This window comes from Orbicella franksi, chromosome 2, assembly GCF_964199315.1.
Source record: "Orbicella franksi chromosome 2, jaOrbFran1.1, whole genome shotgun sequence".
NCBI classification, from domain to species: Eukaryota; Metazoa; Cnidaria; class Anthozoa; order Scleractinia; family Merulinidae; genus Orbicella; species Orbicella franksi.
The window spans coordinates 37,352,624-37,370,123 of record NC_138146.1 but is presented as its reverse complement, the minus strand read 5'-3'; the positions used below and the strand labels follow the sequence as shown (position 1 = coordinate 37,370,123).

The window sequence follows — 17,500 nt, the reverse complement described above, 5'->3', positions numbered from 1 at the left end:
ACACTTGAAGTGCACTGCTCTCAGCCAATCAGAATCGAGTAATTTTTTCATGTATATTATTACAACAATAACAACAATAACAGTAACAATGACAATGACAATGACAATGACAATGACAGTGACAGTGACAATGACAATGACAATGACAATGGCAATGTCAATGATAATGAAAATAATAATAATAAATTTAATTCTAAACGTAGATTTAAAGCAAATCAGCCATTGTCGGAAGCTCGCAATCGACTAACAAATTGTACAAGTCACCAACAGTGACATGATATCGATTTGCAATGAAACCAAGAGTGGCATCGCAAGGGTTCATGGTCCTTTTATCCAGGTAACGGATTTCTGCTTGGGTCAAACCAAACCTCTCGGCCAATAGCTTCCACTCATCTCCTCCTACAGAATACAACAATGCTGGAGCTTTTTGTTTTTTGTTTTTTGCTTTTCAGTCTATAGTTTTAAGCTAAATGACTTCAGGGATGGAACCTTATTTTTGAGGAGCGGGCATTGGGAGATTCCTCTGAGCAAGAATTTTTTTCCATTTGTTCTACAGTGGAATCCCGATTTTTGGAACCTCCAAGAAAAACAAAAATTGAGGAACGAAAAATCAGATAGTCTGAGAAATGGGGGTAAAATCACAGTGTTTGACGAAGGGGAAAGAAACGGCTTTTGGATCGACTTATCGGGAGTTTGAAAAATGGGGGCTCGAGAAATCGGGATTCTACTGAATTTGTTTCTTTTGCTTGGTTCGCTGTGCATGATCTGTTTTGTCGCTTTTCCTTGCAGGAATTGTTTTGGTCATTCCTCACCCCCTATAAAAATATTATGGTCCATCCCTCATGACTACAAGTTTAATTACTCTTTTGGTTAATAGTTCGCTGGGCTATGGATGAAGTAAAGTGTTGAGGTCCGGTTGTTGTTAAGACCGGGAGGATTGGAACAAATCTCTTTAAACACAATCCAGGGAGTCTGTGGACTTGATCTGTTTACGTGATTGCAAGATTCAAATCTTTAATTACATAAGGCAGTTGCTTACCACTCAAATTAATTGTCAAATCTCTCATTTTGATCACAGGAATTTCTCGGACGTCCGATCTTTCAGGCAAGATTGGGCCTAGCAAGAAAACAAGTCAGCAAATTTAAGTTGTTGCTGTTCATCTGTCTGTTTCCCCTCTTGAAACAGTTCTATACGTTTGCTTCGGTGTGGCACCCCCACCCCCTCCATGAATATACAAGCGTGAGACACATCCTCGTCAGTCTTTGAGAGGAAATGAAACGGCACCAGCGTAAACATTTTTGCGGCTAAATATAGATGAGGGAAAGGAGGAGAGGGCAGTATGCTTGGAGGTTTACGGTGTCCGCTCGCGGTGTTCCGGTTTTAACCATAATCTGCGAGGTAAATCGAAACAACAAAAGGGGAAAAAATAAATTACTTCAGAAATACCTGTTGTCCCAGCTGGTGTAATCTGCCTCAAGTGTTGCACCAAGTCAACTCTCTTGTCATGGGGTGCCGTTTTACAGAGACAGCGCACCCATCGCTTGGTATCATCGTCCGGCTCCTGAAGGGATGCCTCGTCTATTTCCAGGCTTCTTTTAAACTCATCGACAACACCTGCTGTGTCCAATGTCTGGACGCTTTGAAGAACTTCATCTGGTAGGGAAAGGACCGACTCCTCCTGACCTAAAATGTGTGATATTTGTGGCATTAGAAGGGTATATGATGGTAACCTTTAGAATTTAACAATTAGATTATAAGCTTGAGATTTCTTTAATTCAGGTGACAGTTGATAAGAGCGACGGCTGAAATCACGGTTTGGTCTCATCAAATATTATCTCATAGAAATCGAGAGGGAATAATGTAATTGTCTAATTAGTAGAATTCTCACAAATTTTCTTTCAAATAACAATTTCCACTTATTCCTTTACATTTATACTTTTTTCAAGTTGTTGAATGGCTTCAAAGGCGATGTTTGACAAGTTAGCTGAAAGGCCTCTGATGAGTCCCTTTGCAGGGACGAAACATACGTATGTAAGGCCAGCCATCGTAAAATTCTCACCCTTTATATTTAGAGTAGTTTTAAACTTCACGCCTTAGCGAAAATGTTTGTGGGCTCATCAGTTCATTCAACAATTTTAACTTCTTCTTGTCTTAATTCTAAATCTTCCTCCGGAAACTTAGGAGAAAAGAGAAAACGTGGCCATTTTGTTGACCACAATTTGCAAGCTAATGGCTGATAGTGTGTGATGCCACAGTCAGTCAGATTGCAGCCTTCACATCAGTACACCAATTATAATTCTACTCATTAAGATTAGTCATCTTCCTGTCGCGTAAGTACCGCTCTCACTGGAATATTATATCATGCGAGAACCAATTGCGAAGAATTACAAATTAAATGCCTTAGAAATGAAAGGCATACACTGTATTCACAGTTAAATTAAAATTACAACTTCTAAAAGCTGATCGATTATAGAGGTTGTTAAAGCAAAGTAAGAGAAACTGTTAGAATAAATAAAGGTTTAAGGGCAGTATCGTTTGTTTCACGACGTGGCCAGCTTTGATTGATGAACAGCTGAATAAACATTTTCACGACACATGTAAGAAACTAACCTTTGAAAAAAGGGAGAAGCAAATCCTTGCACCCGTGACTGTTGTCTTGGTCCTAGTGATGCAAAAATGTTTACGTCAGAAAACAGACAACTTGCTTGTGTAATAACTGAACAAAATTTCTTCCATTTCAGGAATAGGTTGTTTAGATAAATCCCAGTTGGGCATGGCGAACTAGCTTGTATCACTTAAAGATAACAGAGAGAATATGAACTGCAATAGCTGCACAAACGCTTTCCATGCGAAGAAACGAAAGAGTTTACCGATCACGTCTGCATTAAACCACGTAAACCTGTATCTGTGTCACTGTAATCGCTTATCGGCCGCAACGGAATGTTCATTTAATGTTCAGATTGGTCGAAGGAACAATGTTTCTTTCCCAACCCGCAATACATTAAAAGTCAACGTTACCTGTTTATCTAGGAATTCAAACCAAGGCTGGAAGCTGTTAATATCAACTCTGACATCTTTAGCCACTGCCGAATTCAGGCACACAAACGGATGCTGACAACTACGCAACTCTTCCTCTGACAAAAAGTGGAGGCAATGTTCTCGTTTACAGTCTTCCATGTCATGATTGCAACAGTATCGTACTACCCCCTTATTAGAACAGACTGGGCACCTCACATACATCTTATATCTGACATTCCTCAACCAGTGGAACTCATTCCGCATGCACTCAAGCATCAGTCCCAGTTGCCTTCGCACTTTTCGGCATACTGAAACGTCGGATGCTTTATGATCCGGATCCACATGCGCATTCATAGAGTTGCCAGATGGCGCCATTCTGTGAACTGCGATCTCAATCGAAGTGGAATGACAAAGAAGGATCACAGATTGCCCATCGCGAAGACTTGTGAAAAATCTTGCAAAGTTGTTGAACATCTGTGGCTGTCTTTGGCTGGACCACTCTTCATGGCACCACTGGATAAACTGTAACAGCATCCTCGGGAAAAATCCTTGGGGAACGTGGCCAGAATCAAATCTGAGAAACAGAGAAGGAAGACTTGCTGATGACAGCAAATCGAGGACGCCTTCAGTTGGGTACGACTTGAGCATAGATGGCACTAGGTACTGCTCATCGGAACTCGTTGCAGGCCAAGGACAGATCAAGCTAAACTTTTCCATGATCTTGAGAAGGCTTTCAAAGGTGTCTTCAGGGTTGAAAAAAGGGGTCCACGCGTGTTGTATAACCCTTTTATGAAGAACTCCTGTCCTCTCAAACTCAGACCAGAGAGTTTCGAGCTTTCCCCCTTCAGGAATATGGGTTTTTGCAGCAATTATCTTCTTGAAAACATCAACCAACCACTGGGGATCCAAAACAACCATTTTGTTTAAGGCTTGAGTTTCACCAAAATGAATCAGAATTCTTTGGTCGTGTAAGAAGTTCATTAACGTGACAAACTCGTCATCTCTGATATCGCAGACTTCACAAGCAATCTGTTTCGCTTTATCAAGCAAAAGGTACTTGCAGCCCTCTTCACGCATGACTTGAAGGGTCTGTTCATACTTCAGCCACTTTATTGGGATTTCTTCCTTCCTCTGGAGCAGCTGCTCTGCAACAGCGCAAACTTCCGTTCTCAGACGCACGACCTCTTCGCACTCACGTTCAGAGCCCGACTTGGTGTTATCCACAGCAAAGACGTCGGCGTACAAATGATTACTAAACGGTTTATTCTGAAGAGAATCCAGCAACTGTTTGGCTAGCACTTTAGCATCACCACCATTACAAGGTTTGTCGGCATGAGTACAAACCAAGAACACTGTAGGAAGTTTAGTTGACAGGTTTTCAATGTCATTGTTCTCAACAGCCAAAAGAGAGATAGATGACAACCAGAACTCCAGATTGTTTAGAGGACTCTGTACACTGAAATCATTCCCCTGTCTGGAAACAATAGAACTTTTCACCTCATTGGGATCTCGGCTCATGTCGTAGATCAATAAGTAGATTGCTCTTGGAGTGAGAAATATGGGATGAGTCGCATAATACACTGATTGTCCGCCAAAGTCCCACAGAATTGAAAAGATCTCTTCTACTTCCTTCTTTACCTCAAGATCGAGCAATCGTTTGGTCAATTTGGCTATTTTATCAGGAACTTCTGGAACTGGATTCTCAAGGAACTGCTGTTCCTCTTCTTCACTATTCTTCTTTTCTGGCGTTCCGTTTGCTGCGGGTTTGTCTGCGCCAAGTAAAGAAGTTGGCTCCTGTGAGCGTAACTCTTCCTTTAAATTGTCACAAATAAACTTTGCTGTCTGATGTTCATAAGAAATGGCATGACAAGGGTTTTCCCCTTGATTATTGTCTCCTGACCTCCACATTTCTGTTGTAACCTGAAAATGCAAGGGGTCCACCTCTATTCCAACAGTACTCCCTTCTTGTGGATCAAAACGCTCCCCTTTCAGAGACTTTTTCAAGCTGGTTTTTCCTGACCTGTCTTGTCCTACGAGCATGACTGGGATCCTCCTTACTTGGATTTTTCCATCCTCAAGTGCTTTCTGGTATGCTTTGCGTGCTGACGGTCCCCGAGCAATAATCTCCAAGGGTACTGAGAATTAATAAGGATACAGGGTAATCTTTCCTGTCACAAACACGACAAAGAATTTAGGTGTCCTAAAGGCGTGTAAGGGACAGATGGAACTGAAGCAGAGAATTTCCGTCACATTTTGCTTGTGGCCTTATGTTCCAGCCGGGACGACCTCAGGATTTAATGAATGCTAGTTTTTACCAGCTAAAATATGCAGGAAAAGGTTGATCCCGACTCTGTTATTCGTCTTCTCATTCAAACCAAGCGAAAACAAACCATTTAACAACTCTGACAAAAAAGTGGAATACCGCCCTCTATGTTACACATACGTTAGGCCCAGATGGACTGAAATACAATAATATTCATAACATAGTAAGCAAGATTTGACTTTGACCGTCCTTTTCATTGCTTCACAATATTCCTCAAACGTGTAATTGCCTTTTAAACTACATTTTTCCTTGAGGAACTATATTAAGAAACCTTTTAATATTCTGGGATGGGTTTCCATTACCCGATGGTTTTCATTTCTCTTTTTGGTTACTGCCTTCGTAAAGTACGCGTACAATTATACAGTGTATGCATGCACGCACCCACGGAATCCTGGGACACTACTTGATCTCGGATCTCACTTTCACTACTCGATCTCGGTCTCCCTTTACTTGATTTACCGGGCACCTACAAACCAAAAGTAGGTTTTAAAATTGTCCACTGTAAATGCACTAAATACAATGCCGTTTCAAAAGGAAGAGGTTGACATAGTTCAAAATGTTTAGTACACGCATATAGAATTGCCCTTGTTGCAACAAAACGAAAGCTGCCGATTGACTTTAAACTTGCTTAAGGACGTTCGCGCGAAAATGTCTACTCGATATATTTTCTTCAAACTTGTACTACGGACAGATAATGAAGTACTTGTTTCAGAAATGAAAAAAAAAAAAAAAAAAAAAAAAAGAAAAAGAAAAATTGGGGGTCACGGACTTCGTTTCAGAGATAAAGCGTGTTGACAACTAGTCTGATTTTGAAAAACTGGCGCGCGTAAATCAACATGGTCTCCAGGGTTTTTAGCTGAATAAATAAATAAATAAATGAAAGAACGAACGAACGAACGAACGAACGAACGAATGAATGGAGTGAATGAATAACGACTTTATTGGATAACACAATTACTGACAAAAACCAGTAGTTCACATTGTAGTCCTTAAAATCTACCAAACAACTACAATTACAAATTCAAATAGAAAAATGCAAAGAAAAAATACAATTGAAAATTCTTTAAAACTTTCTTCTGATAATATTCCGATCTTTGCATTTCTTGAATATTAGATTTCTGAATTTACAAAGGGGAATCAGGCCCCTCGTAGTACTGTCTTGATTGTTCCATAGTCTAGTGCCACTTGCAAAAAAATGAACGCCGCACAGATAAACGAAGAGCTAAAACGAAGGGAATTCGATGGTGCATTTTGTAAAAAATTCAAACTTCTAATTGATAAATTTTCTTCTTTTGTTTTGCTAAACGTGGAAAATCGGTAGAGAAAATGATCCATCAAAAGAAAAACAGGGGTCACCGAACGTCCAAGATCGTTAAATCCAGGCAAAGCTATAGCAATGGCTATCTGCCCTATCATTGTTCATTTTATAACTAGCATAGCGCTCGCTCGATGCATGACGTGGCGTGTAAATTTGCGTGCACAGTAAGGATGCGCAGAAACAATTAGCGCGAACGTCCTTAAACTTTATTACTACCGAAGTTCTTCAGTAAGCATACTCATCAAGGTCACTGTAATGCTATCGATTCGCGCTTCATAAAGTACATCTATCTCTCTTTAACCACCGTTGAGAGGAAAATTTAATTAATGTTTGTTGGACGGATGAAACAGGGCAAAAATGCAACGAAAAGCGGAAAATAAACTGAGAGAAAAGAAACCAAACAACAAAACCAAAAAACAACAAATCTGCCTAGTCTTGCACTACGGGGTATGCACTGAGCAGAGATTGTGGAGATAAAATAAAGGTTACATGTTTGTTATATTCACTTTTATAATACCTATTGTAGAGGTTAATTTGTCTCTGTTTTCTTGATTCTAATATCATGTAAATTATTATTGTCGTTATTAAATCGCCATAACATGACATGAATAAAATATAAAAATTATGTACAATTAATTATGGACTTTTAATATAAATTTCTTATCCATATGCAGTCACGTTACTACAATGTGTTTGCTTACTGGCTCCAAATCTCTAGGAGGCAATGACCTTGAAGGTGTATCACGCCTGGAACAGAAAACAGGAATAATACTGTTACAAAATTCCACTTGGTGATACAGGGAAGATAATTTGACCTTTTGAAATTAAATTCGTCTGTGGATTTTTTTTTATTCATACTCTTGCAATTTGCGTCAGTAGGTTACGTAACACTAATTCACTTGTCTGATGGGTTACTGTGTGGCACTAAATTTTTGCGGGTTCTAATTTTTGCGATTTTTGCGGTTTTTTTCCACAATCCGCGGAAAAAAAATTTCCCGCAAAAAAACCAATTCCTGCAAACATTTTCTCCCCCAAACATTTACTCCTCTGGCGAAATTATACATACAAACATCACAAGGAGAACCCTGTTGTTACCATTTCTTTGAAACGTCTCTTTCGCTCAGAAATAAAACGGTGAAATGAGGAAAAAAAAAACGTTCAGAAATAATAATAATAATAATAATAATAATAAAATTAATAGGAAAGCATTCCACAATTCCGCACAAGAGCACGATGCAATCGTGATAAAAGGCACACTGATAAAAGGCTGGATTACCGTGTTTTACATCTCTGCGTGTTATTTCAGCAGTCAACTAAAAATGCGAAAATGTTGTATTTTCAATTACACGTCACTTCCCGAAAATCGAAAAAAATTAGTACCCAGCAAGAAAAGCCACTCTTTTATAATCAAAAAAATTAGTTCCCGCTCAATACAAAAAACCGCCGAAATAAACCCCGCCAAAATTTAGTGCCACACGGTAATCTACAGGTCTTTAGGCCACTGGTGTAAAAAAATATGATAAAAATTAACAATCATAGACCAACTTACTGCTTTCCTCTTGCCTTTGATTTTGGTCTGACCTCATTTTTTACTGCTGTGTATAATGTGCTCAGATCTTCAACAACTGAAGAAATGCAAAGTTATAGGTTAGTAGAACATTTCCAATGCGTTTCTGTTTTAGGAGTTGATATCCTATCAAATATGATAAGGCATCTAAGGTCCAGTTCAGACGCCAAACTTTTCATGGGCCGAACCTAATACGTTGAATTAAGTACATAAAATGTTCGGCGTCTGAATTAGTTAAAAACGGCTATTTGAATTTGGAACGGCTCAGCTGTTCTTCCCGCCTAGCTCAGCCGGGAATTTCGGCTTTGGAACGGCTTTGATTCAGACGTCGAACTTTTCATGTGGCGAACCTAATGCATACACCTTGCCTGAAAACCGCTGATGTTTCGATGTGTTTTGGCTCAAACTAAATTAAGTTCGGCGAATTAAGTTCGAGGTCTGAATCAACAGGCGTACTTTTGATAATTTGGGTCGGTCCAAATTCGAATTTAGTTCGGCTCACGAAAAGTTCGGCGTCTGAACTGGGCCTAAGGACATTTGAAGGATAAGCATTTATCGACATGAATTGAAAATAACCAAGTTCTTAGGTGAGACCTCACTGCTATCTCTACCAGGTGATCTGGTGACGTCATTGCGCGAGACTGGAGAGAAAATTTTATTGCCGTATCCCATAAGGCAGCCCGCGCGTAGTCGTGAGTTTGCATTTGAATGATGGCGGTCACTGCCAGAGCGAGTGTTGATGCTTTTCAGAATTATTTTGTCTTGTCTTCTACCGCGCTTGGAACTTGGAATTGTGTTGTAAATATGAGAAGTGTTGATTTGGACAGTTGGGAAGTCTCTTTCGACGGTGAATCTTTTCTACACTTGGATGGAAGCGATTTGAGTACTTGAATCACACAACATGCAGCGTTGGCCGCATCGCATTGTACGCTTGAAAATCACTTGGTGTTTTACTTCAATTTGCTTTTAATAGTGTACTTTCTATACAGTATTAAAGGTACTGTATTCCATCGATCTCTAGTTTGCTTTTATGTAGTCATTCATTTTATTATTATCGTATGTCGGTCACAGCACTAGTTCGGTCGACCATTCGATCAAACGCTCTCCAACTCAGTAAAGAAAAAAAATTAATAATCTGAATGGCACACGCCAAGAATTGCTAGAAGAGATTGGTCTGACCTTTAATGAATTTGGAGAGGTAGTTGTGGGCTATGTTGACATTGAGAATTACATTACACCATTTCTAAGTCAGTCAGGTGTACAGAGTGCAGTTACAACACCAAGCAACAGCACCATCGTTATGGACTATGCTGAAGGTTTCCCATGGCTGAAATGGTCACGCTATTTCACAGGGGAGAAAAGTGTCTGAGTGAAAATCATTGAGCCTTATAATTTACTGAGCACAGTGTAACGGTTGCTCTTTGGTTGGGAAATGATGACTATGACACTGTCCAAAAATGCGCAGGGGCAGTTTATGAACAGCTTACACAACTTCAAACAATCAAACATGCACTAACCCATTGACACCTGAATGAAATTGCCCGTAACCCGCCCCTGATTCCCTGGCGTTTTTTGGAAGTATTTCGAGAGCGAAAGCACAAAAATAAACCATATGTGCAGTAACCACAGACACAAGATCAGGTTTCAAGACATCGTTTATTTAAAGTTCAATAAATGAAGGGTCGAAATATTAAAAAATATTAACAAAAAGAACTCAACCTGATCTACAAAACCGATGAGAAAACAAGAAATTATATTATTTCTTTACCGCACGACAAAATGTCCCACAGAAGCAGAGAAAATTGATTTAATGAGTTAATTATTGACTTTGGAGGACAAAACGAAACCAAATACAATCGAATTTCATTCTTGTAACGGCTAACATTTGAGAAAACAACGAAAAATAAAAGTGAAGAACTCTTGTAAAATCAATCTGAAAACAAGAAATCGAGTAATTTCTTCGCCGCGCGACGAAATATGACGGCACTGCGAAAGAAAGATGAAAGTCGTAAATCAAAAAGACGACAAAAACAAGCGAATTATTTTGAGATCAGTCGTATTTCAACTGTGTTAAATTGGTGGCCATTTTAGTTCTTTTCCCAGCGGTTCTGTAGAAGCTTAATAAGACGCGGAAATATTTGAAGGAAGCGAATAAACAACATAAACAAAGTGCCTGGAGGTCGCCGTAAATTAAATATGCAGAAATCCAGCGTGCAAGTTACTGTTCACTTTAAAACCTAAAATTCCCAAATACAGGGAACCAAATGAAAGAAATGCGAAAGGAAGGTCAATAACAATAGATTTTCATTCAAGCTGAGGCGAAGAAACCTATTTAAGAGCAAAAAATTGTTCAAAATTTTGCACACGTGGTTCACTGCATGACCAAAGTTTTTGCCGACCGCTTTTCCAGACATTTTAACACCTGTGGCTTTACTAATCGTTCCAAAAGTTGAATTCAACTTCGAAGTAATAATGTACATTACCATTTTTGTTTCTTAAGTCCGAAAAGCTGCTTTAAATCTGCGATGTGAAAGCGCTCTGATCTTCATGTTTTCGCGGCGGTTGTCGGAAGAAAACGTTCTTCACCAGAAAGTTCTACGGACTCTGTACTACTTGATCCTCATACAGAGGCCACCTAAACATTGATTTGTATTTTTTCCTTTCTATTTTAAAGCTCAAAGCAGTAATTTATCCCTGTTGGGAGTGAAAACAAGACCTTGGAAGTTTTTAGATTTGTCCCGCAAACGCGCCATGATCACCTGCACTTTTCGAGCGCACGATTTTAAGAAGAAAAACCGTCTTTCTAGACAGCAAGCGGCGGAAAATGGGTGGAGCAAACTTTACAGGTAGTAGGAGTAGTAGGACACAAAAAACATCATAGAATAAAACTATTGTTGGCCTGTGGAAGAGAGCCTGGAACAACGAAGCTGCGAGAAAAGTTGAACAAAGTCCCGCAACTGATGGAGGACTTGCCATTGTTTACGAGCTCTGCGACGACACCAGTTAGAGGAAAGATATCCGATTGTACAAGATCCATCTTTAGTCCGAGCAGCACAGATGGCTTCCTTGCGTCTTCTGCACACACTTTCTTCAACCCACAAAGCTGAATACGCCATCAAAATGTACGGATCAATGGAAAGAAGGTTCAACCATCTCTTGCGGGAGAGAACATGTCATGTGCCCATGCAGAAGGCCCACAAGCCAACTCACTGACTTTGTTGGTCTAGATAATCGTGTACTGAACTTTTCTTAGTTTAAAAATCTTTAAGAATACTCGGTAGTAAAGTTATAACTCCACTCACAACCAAAGCATGATGAGAAAAAAAGCCTTCCGACAGAAAACTGCCATGTTTATCCTCACAGCGCGATCGATGTGTCGATGGACTACATGCCGAAGGTCAGGACAAGCTCTACTAGGCGCGCAAAGAATTCTGTGCGGCTTTAAAAATAATTTCTCCTTGAAGATGATTGGTTAATAATTTACGGTCAGATCACCTGGTAAACTGTTCAAAATATGCTGAATGAAAACTAAGGCTCTTTGGATGGGCGGTTGGTGTAACAACGATGTCAAACCTTATATTTTCAAATGGTAAGCGAAGTATCACTCTTCTAGGCAAAACTCCCATCTTCAAGTGCTTAGGAATACATATACCCAAATAAGTCTGTTCTGTGTACATTTTAACACCCTCGATCTCATTGCTCTGGCTCAATCACAACTTGGGTGTTTAATTTTATATGGAACAACAAACCTGGTCAAATCAGCAGAGACATTGCCATTGTAGTCAGTCTGCAGATGTTGATTTTTTGGCTACGGGTTTTTGTTTCTGTTAGAGCGTGCAAGGAATGAGAGCGCGGAGCGCTAGAGCGATCAAGAAGCGGGGGCAAAAAAAGAAAACGTCCCTCTATTTCTGTCTTTCCCTAGCCCCACTCGCTTGCATTTTGGCTCGTTCATATCTCATGCGCCGGGTTAATATTTTGTTAAGGTTGTGATCTCAAGACAAAATAGAGGGTCTGTGAATAGACGACAATAGTGCTAATATTACTCATTTAGTAAGTTCAAATTAACATTTCCAGGAAGTAGTTGACACATGGTCAATGCTGTTTTTAAAAGTGCAATCAAAGCTTCCTAGCTTCACACCTCTCCACTGGGCGGCATGGTATACTCACCCCGACCAACTGTTCCGACATGACTTGGTGAACGTGCTGGACTGTTTTGATTAAGGTTAGCATCAATTAGCATAGTTAACATTAACTTCACACAATTAAATTGTACTTGATGTCCTCAGATAAAATTAAAAAAAAAAAACAAAACAATATGAAAATGTGATATACAACATTTAAATTTCCATTCCTCACTTTGAAGGATTGCCATTTTTTTCAGAGGGGTCTAACAATTAGCAAACTGGCACATGGAAAATGTAAACATTTATTTTTTTTTTATCTTGGGTGGCTTTTGTTTTGAGAACAATCAAGATAAAAAAGTAATACTTGAATCTCACAACCTACTTAGCACCAGGTATTACTACATTTTGGTGATGTTGCGGTTAGTTTCTTGTATTGTTTTGAGGTCATTAATTTCAGAGGGTGATTAATTACTGGGCATACTATATTTTGGATTTATAATAAAATTGTATTATTTGTGATACAGTGGTAACTCAATTGTTCAGTCACAAACGTGGCACAAAAATCTGGCCGTATTTACAAAAATGATTGACTGAGTGCTTATGTTCAGGCCAGAATAAAGTGAGTGTAATAACGAGGTGGCCCTATAACTGGGGTGACCTTAAGGCTGGGTTCCACTGTATTTACCTTTTAAATTTTACTGAGGTGCATTGCAGCTGGATATTTTAAACCAACTTATACTACTCTCCTGAGTAGTATAAATTCACGGCCACCCTCTTTCATATGGATCCCTCCCAAGGTAAATTAAGGAATGTATTATAAAGTTCAAAACTGTTGGTTCGAACCCTGTGATTGTTTTTAAAGAATTAGCATTCACTTGCATTTAATTTACTGATTGCATTTATTTATCACAGGTTCTAGCAAACCCTCAGATGACTTAACGAAGAAAGATATATAACAGATTTAAAACAAAGCAAAAACTCACTCGCTCTGCTGTTTTTGTTTTGGTTGCTTACTCAATGAAGGGGCTGATGGAGTGCTGGCAATATTATCCAAGGAACCTGAATAGAATAATAATAAAAAAATGATTAAGGTCATACTGTTATTTTGTACAAAGTTTTGTACTAGCCACTGTCTTAATTGAAGTGCCAGTGTTAATAGTCAATGAGCTCTGCAGAGTCCAGGATGAGTCAGCTGGTATTTTAATATTAAAAAATCATGAAATTTAAAACACAACACACTGAATCCTGACCAACATGACCTGACAAACGACTCAACAAAATATTACTGCATTTATCATTACCACCAGACCATAAAGTTTGTTAACAACAGTTTGTCATCTGTCATATATTACGAACTCACAACGTGACCAGCTCCCAGTTGGCTTGATAGCTCAGCTGGTAGAGCACAAAATCTGCACTGGTATCGCAGAGGTCATGGGTTCGAATCCTCCTCAAGCCTGAATTTGTTTCAGACTTTAATTTCACAGCTGCTTAAGTTGTACACTGTTTATATAACTGCGATGATCAATAATGTCTTCGTATCTTTCTCCGCCGTAACCAAATATATGATCTTTCATATTTCACTTGTATATCACAAACTCACAACACGATCATGCAGCTCCCAGTTGGCTTGATAGCTCAGTTTCACTGCAACAGTATTGCAGGGGTCATGGGTTTGAATCCCGTTCTGGCCTGAATTTTTTTACAACGCTTTAATTTCCCAACTGCTTGAGTTGTGTATATTAGACTGCGATGATCAATAATGTCTTCAATTATCTTTCTCCGCAGGTCATACAAACATTAAATGATCTTTTATATATATTCAATTGTTGCCTGAATCTCTTTTTCAGGCTTTAATTTCATAACTGCGATGATCAATATTATGTCTTCGTATCTTTCTCCGCCGTAACCAAATATATGATCTTTCATATTTCACTTGTATATCACAAACTCACAACATGACCATGCAGCTCCCAGTTGGCTTGATAGCTCAGTTTCACTGCAACAGTATTGCAGAGGTCATGGGTTTGAATCCCGTTCTGGCCTGAATTTTTTTACAGCGCTTTAATTTCCCAACTGCTTGAGTTGTGTATATTAGACTGCGATGATCAATAATGTCTTCAATTATCTTTCTCCGCAGGTCATGCAAACATTAAGTGATCTTTTATATATTCAATTGTTGCCTGAATCTCTTTTTCAGGCTTTAATTTCATAACTGCGATGATCAATATTATGTCTTATGATAGTTTGTCATCTGTTATGCGTACAGTTATTACCAAGTACAGACTAGAGAGACTAGTTAGATTAATTTATATTACTAAATGTATGCTAACACAAATGTACCTGAAATTGACCGAGCAATAAGTTTCTTCATTATGCTAATGTCTTTTAGAGGCAGCACCTGACAGGACTCACTTGAAAAATATCATCCACTCTTCCTACAGATATAAAAATGACTAACATCAATATGTAACATCAATATGTAAGTCATTCCAAAAGTTTACACAATTTTACCAATGAGAAGATTTTGCTTGACTAATACACCCTTTTCATAAATGGCTGCCAATTTAAACTTCTTTTGTATGCGTTTAAATTAGCCTCACTAAACTCATTTGGGAGTAAAAATTCTTTTGAATTAGCAACTCAAAAACGAGGTTCGTCAGGCTAATTTTAATACTTACAAAAGAATTTATAATTGGCAGCCATTTATGAAAAGGGTCTATGCCCTAGTTGTGATACATCTAGATCTTTCAGAGAATAATTGATCCTAACAGTGATTTTATTGACTCCAGACTATCTAGTCTTGGTTTCAGAGCTTAATTTGGCTGCGCTACAATAATGGGCCGCTGTGTTGTGTACCTAGGTAATATACAAATATGTCAAAATAACATTTAACTCTGAGCTCACACACTTGGCCCTTTAAATTCAGCAGAACCAATGGCAGATCAATTAATATAAATATATATCAACAAATACTTATGTTAAGACAACCTACAATTACTGGAGTAGTTAATCCCATGACTCAAAGCATGCAGAAAAAAAACCCAGTTCTTTTTTCTGGAAACCGAAACATTTCAAGCTCTGGTTACATGCATGTAGGTCATGTGACTTAATTGGTCGAAGTGCAGAAATGAAGTTATTTAACCTGCACGATCCAAAGCACTGTTATACATGTAGGTTGTACATGTGAGATCTCATGGATCAAATTTTGGTTTACCACCAGTTATATCTAGTCTAGAATGATCCACACAAATTCACTAAATGTGCTTCTATTCTGTTTCACTTTGGCATAAATTATCAGGCTTGTCAGTTAAATGGCAAATTATTAGCAAATTATTTAATTCATAAGGGATAAATTAGATTAAATTAAATCAATAAGATATCCTACCAGGTCCTGTGGGATTTTCTAAATTCTTGTGGAATCCTACACAGGATTTGAATCAGGGAAAACCTTAGACCTGGAGCCTGGAGATTATTAGTACAAGAAAAAGGAAGCAGTATGACAAAACTATCTGTCATGGATTTATCAAAACAGTTATCAAACTGATAATTATTTATCTGACTCTCCTACCCCCTTGCATGGGGAAGCGGGTAGTGGAGGGGGGGGGGGTATTTCCTTGTGAAAAGGTCAAGGATGCTTGTTGTCTTACGGGTGTAAATCATGGATTTTGCCAAAATTTGTCTAACTTAGAGTGTTGAGGACGAAATGTTTTTAGCCACCAGGTTAAGTTAGATGTATCTTGGGGGTTGCACTTGAGGAACTCTGTCATTTAGTGAAAGACATATCGAAGGGATTTAAGGCGGCCGAACACAGTTTTTGCGTGCGCTTTTGCTGATACAATCCAGCGCGCGCACAAGGATTGCAAAAACCGAACATGCCGTCAATAGAGCGACCACTTTATTTACTCAACACCCACACTATCTGTGCTATTTTTCTCTATAATTGAACGCAGTGTATTGATGGGTTTAGTCTTTTATTACAAAGATGTGTTAGAAAAGGTAACGATGCAAAGAACCCAGCAATTCTCAGCTTTTTCTTTGCTACAGAAAGAACCCAGTTAAATGCAGTGCATGCGTAGTAAGTCAAAAAATTGCAATTGAATGAAAACTTGCACTCTCAGAAATTAATGCCTATTTCTTGAGAACCACACATTAGAATAATTTTCACGAAATTTGGGACAAAAATACTTTAGGAAATAAGTGAATGAAGTGCTGGAAAAAATGGAACTTTAAAAAAGGAAATTCTAGATATTCCAGTGAACCTTCAACAAGGGATAATTAAAGATTTCTATTAAATTATTAGCAAAATGGTGTTAGCTTGTGAGAATCGTTACAAGCTTGTTGTATGCAAATTATAAAGAAAATCTAATGACTAGATTTTCTACAAATAAACAAAACCGATTTTAAAGGCCTGTTTGTACTTATTCATGTTGCCATGGCAATGGCACATCCGTCATATCAGCTTAACCATCAAAAAACCAAAGTTTGTGTCGTTAACTTGCTTGAGGCCATTCTTGGCGACCGAGGGATCAGGGGTTTTAGAGAAAAAGGTAAATGAAACACAGGCATCAAAAACTGTGTCCGGCCACCTTAATTCAATATTCCGACGAGCGTCCACGACCTTGTCTCATGGGAGGCATAGGAGTTCCCCACCCCGGGTCCCTTTGTTTTGTGTCGGCTCCCTGGACGACAAGACTGCATGGGTTTGAGGTGAGTCCGAGCCGGCCCGTTTGCTCGTCCACAGCCAAACGAAGGACGAAATACGTGTTACATAATCAGCTTATGTAGTTCTATTTATTCTGTCACCTTTCAGGCATAGTCGTAATGCAGAGTGTTTGACAATTAGTATGCATTGTTCCGCAAGCCCAAATATATGCAGAGACGCTTCTGGAACTTTCTAAGATTTACATAAGTATAAAAACTTGTAAGTTTAGCTCGGCATTTCATTCATTATTAGTGTGTGTGTTCAAGCAATAAAACTTTTGCCATCCGGAGTAGTTAACATGGTGTCAGGATTTTACAAACCCAGCCAAGACTAACGTCGACAGCGATCACCGCCAGCTTTTCGGAAAGATAAATTCTCTCAATCCACAATGGCTGAATTGGAGCATTCACCAGCGCCGAAAGGAAACTTCACGCCGGGCCCCGA

General features: G+C 38.9%; 2 protein-coding genes and 1 long non-coding RNA gene across 7 annotated transcripts in view; 1 reads left to right on the top strand and 2 right to left on the bottom strand.

The window, feature by feature from the left end:
• LOC145479668 (uncharacterized) overlaps nt 1-17,500 on the bottom strand; it is a 252,955-nt gene that overhangs the window by 1,209 nt on the left and 234,246 nt on the right. For 2 of the 3 annotated variants that reach the window (XM_081458087.1, XM_081458085.1), the window contains exons 2-7: nt 5,724-5,808; nt 3,020-5,154; nt 2,612-2,663; nt 1,448-1,684; nt 1,040-1,117; nt 1-399 (exon numbers count right to left, since the gene is read on the bottom strand). The exon at nt 1-399 is cut by the window's left edge and continues 1,209 nt beyond it. In XM_081458087.1, coding sequence (XP_081314213.1) covers nt 206-399; nt 1,040-1,117; nt 1,448-1,684; nt 2,612-2,663; nt 3,020-5,059 — 2,601 coding nt within the window. In that variant the 5' untranslated portion in view covers nt 5,060-5,154; nt 5,724-5,808 and the 3' untranslated portion in view covers nt 1-205. Of the gene's footprint in view, nt 400-1,039; nt 1,118-1,447; nt 1,685-2,611; nt 2,664-3,019; nt 5,155-5,723; nt 5,809-7,361; nt 7,372-17,500 lie in introns of those variants that run through there. The other variant, XM_081458086.1, reaches the window with a different exon arrangement.
• Nucleotides 7,895-17,500, bottom strand: part of LOC145479724 (uncharacterized) — a 14,369-nt gene continuing 4,763 nt past the window's right edge. Inside the window, exons 2-5 of one of the 3 annotated variants that reach the window (XR_014048452.1) lie at nt 14,695-14,789; nt 13,335-13,410; nt 12,395-12,435; nt 7,896-8,285 (exon numbers count right to left, since the gene is read on the bottom strand). This is a non-coding gene — a long non-coding RNA (uncharacterized LOC145479724). Of the gene's footprint in view, nt 8,286-12,394; nt 12,436-13,334; nt 14,036-14,694; nt 14,964-17,500 lie in introns of those variants that run through there. The other 2 variants (XR_014048453.1, XR_014048451.1) reach the window with 2 other exon arrangements.
• LOC145479715 (uncharacterized) overlaps nt 16,906-17,500 on the top strand; it is a 3,527-nt gene continuing 2,932 nt past the window's right edge. The window contains exon 1 of the mRNA XM_081458153.1: nt 16,906-17,500. This exon is cut by the window's right edge and continues 135 nt beyond it. The gene's annotated coding sequence lies outside the window, so the exon portion shown is untranslated.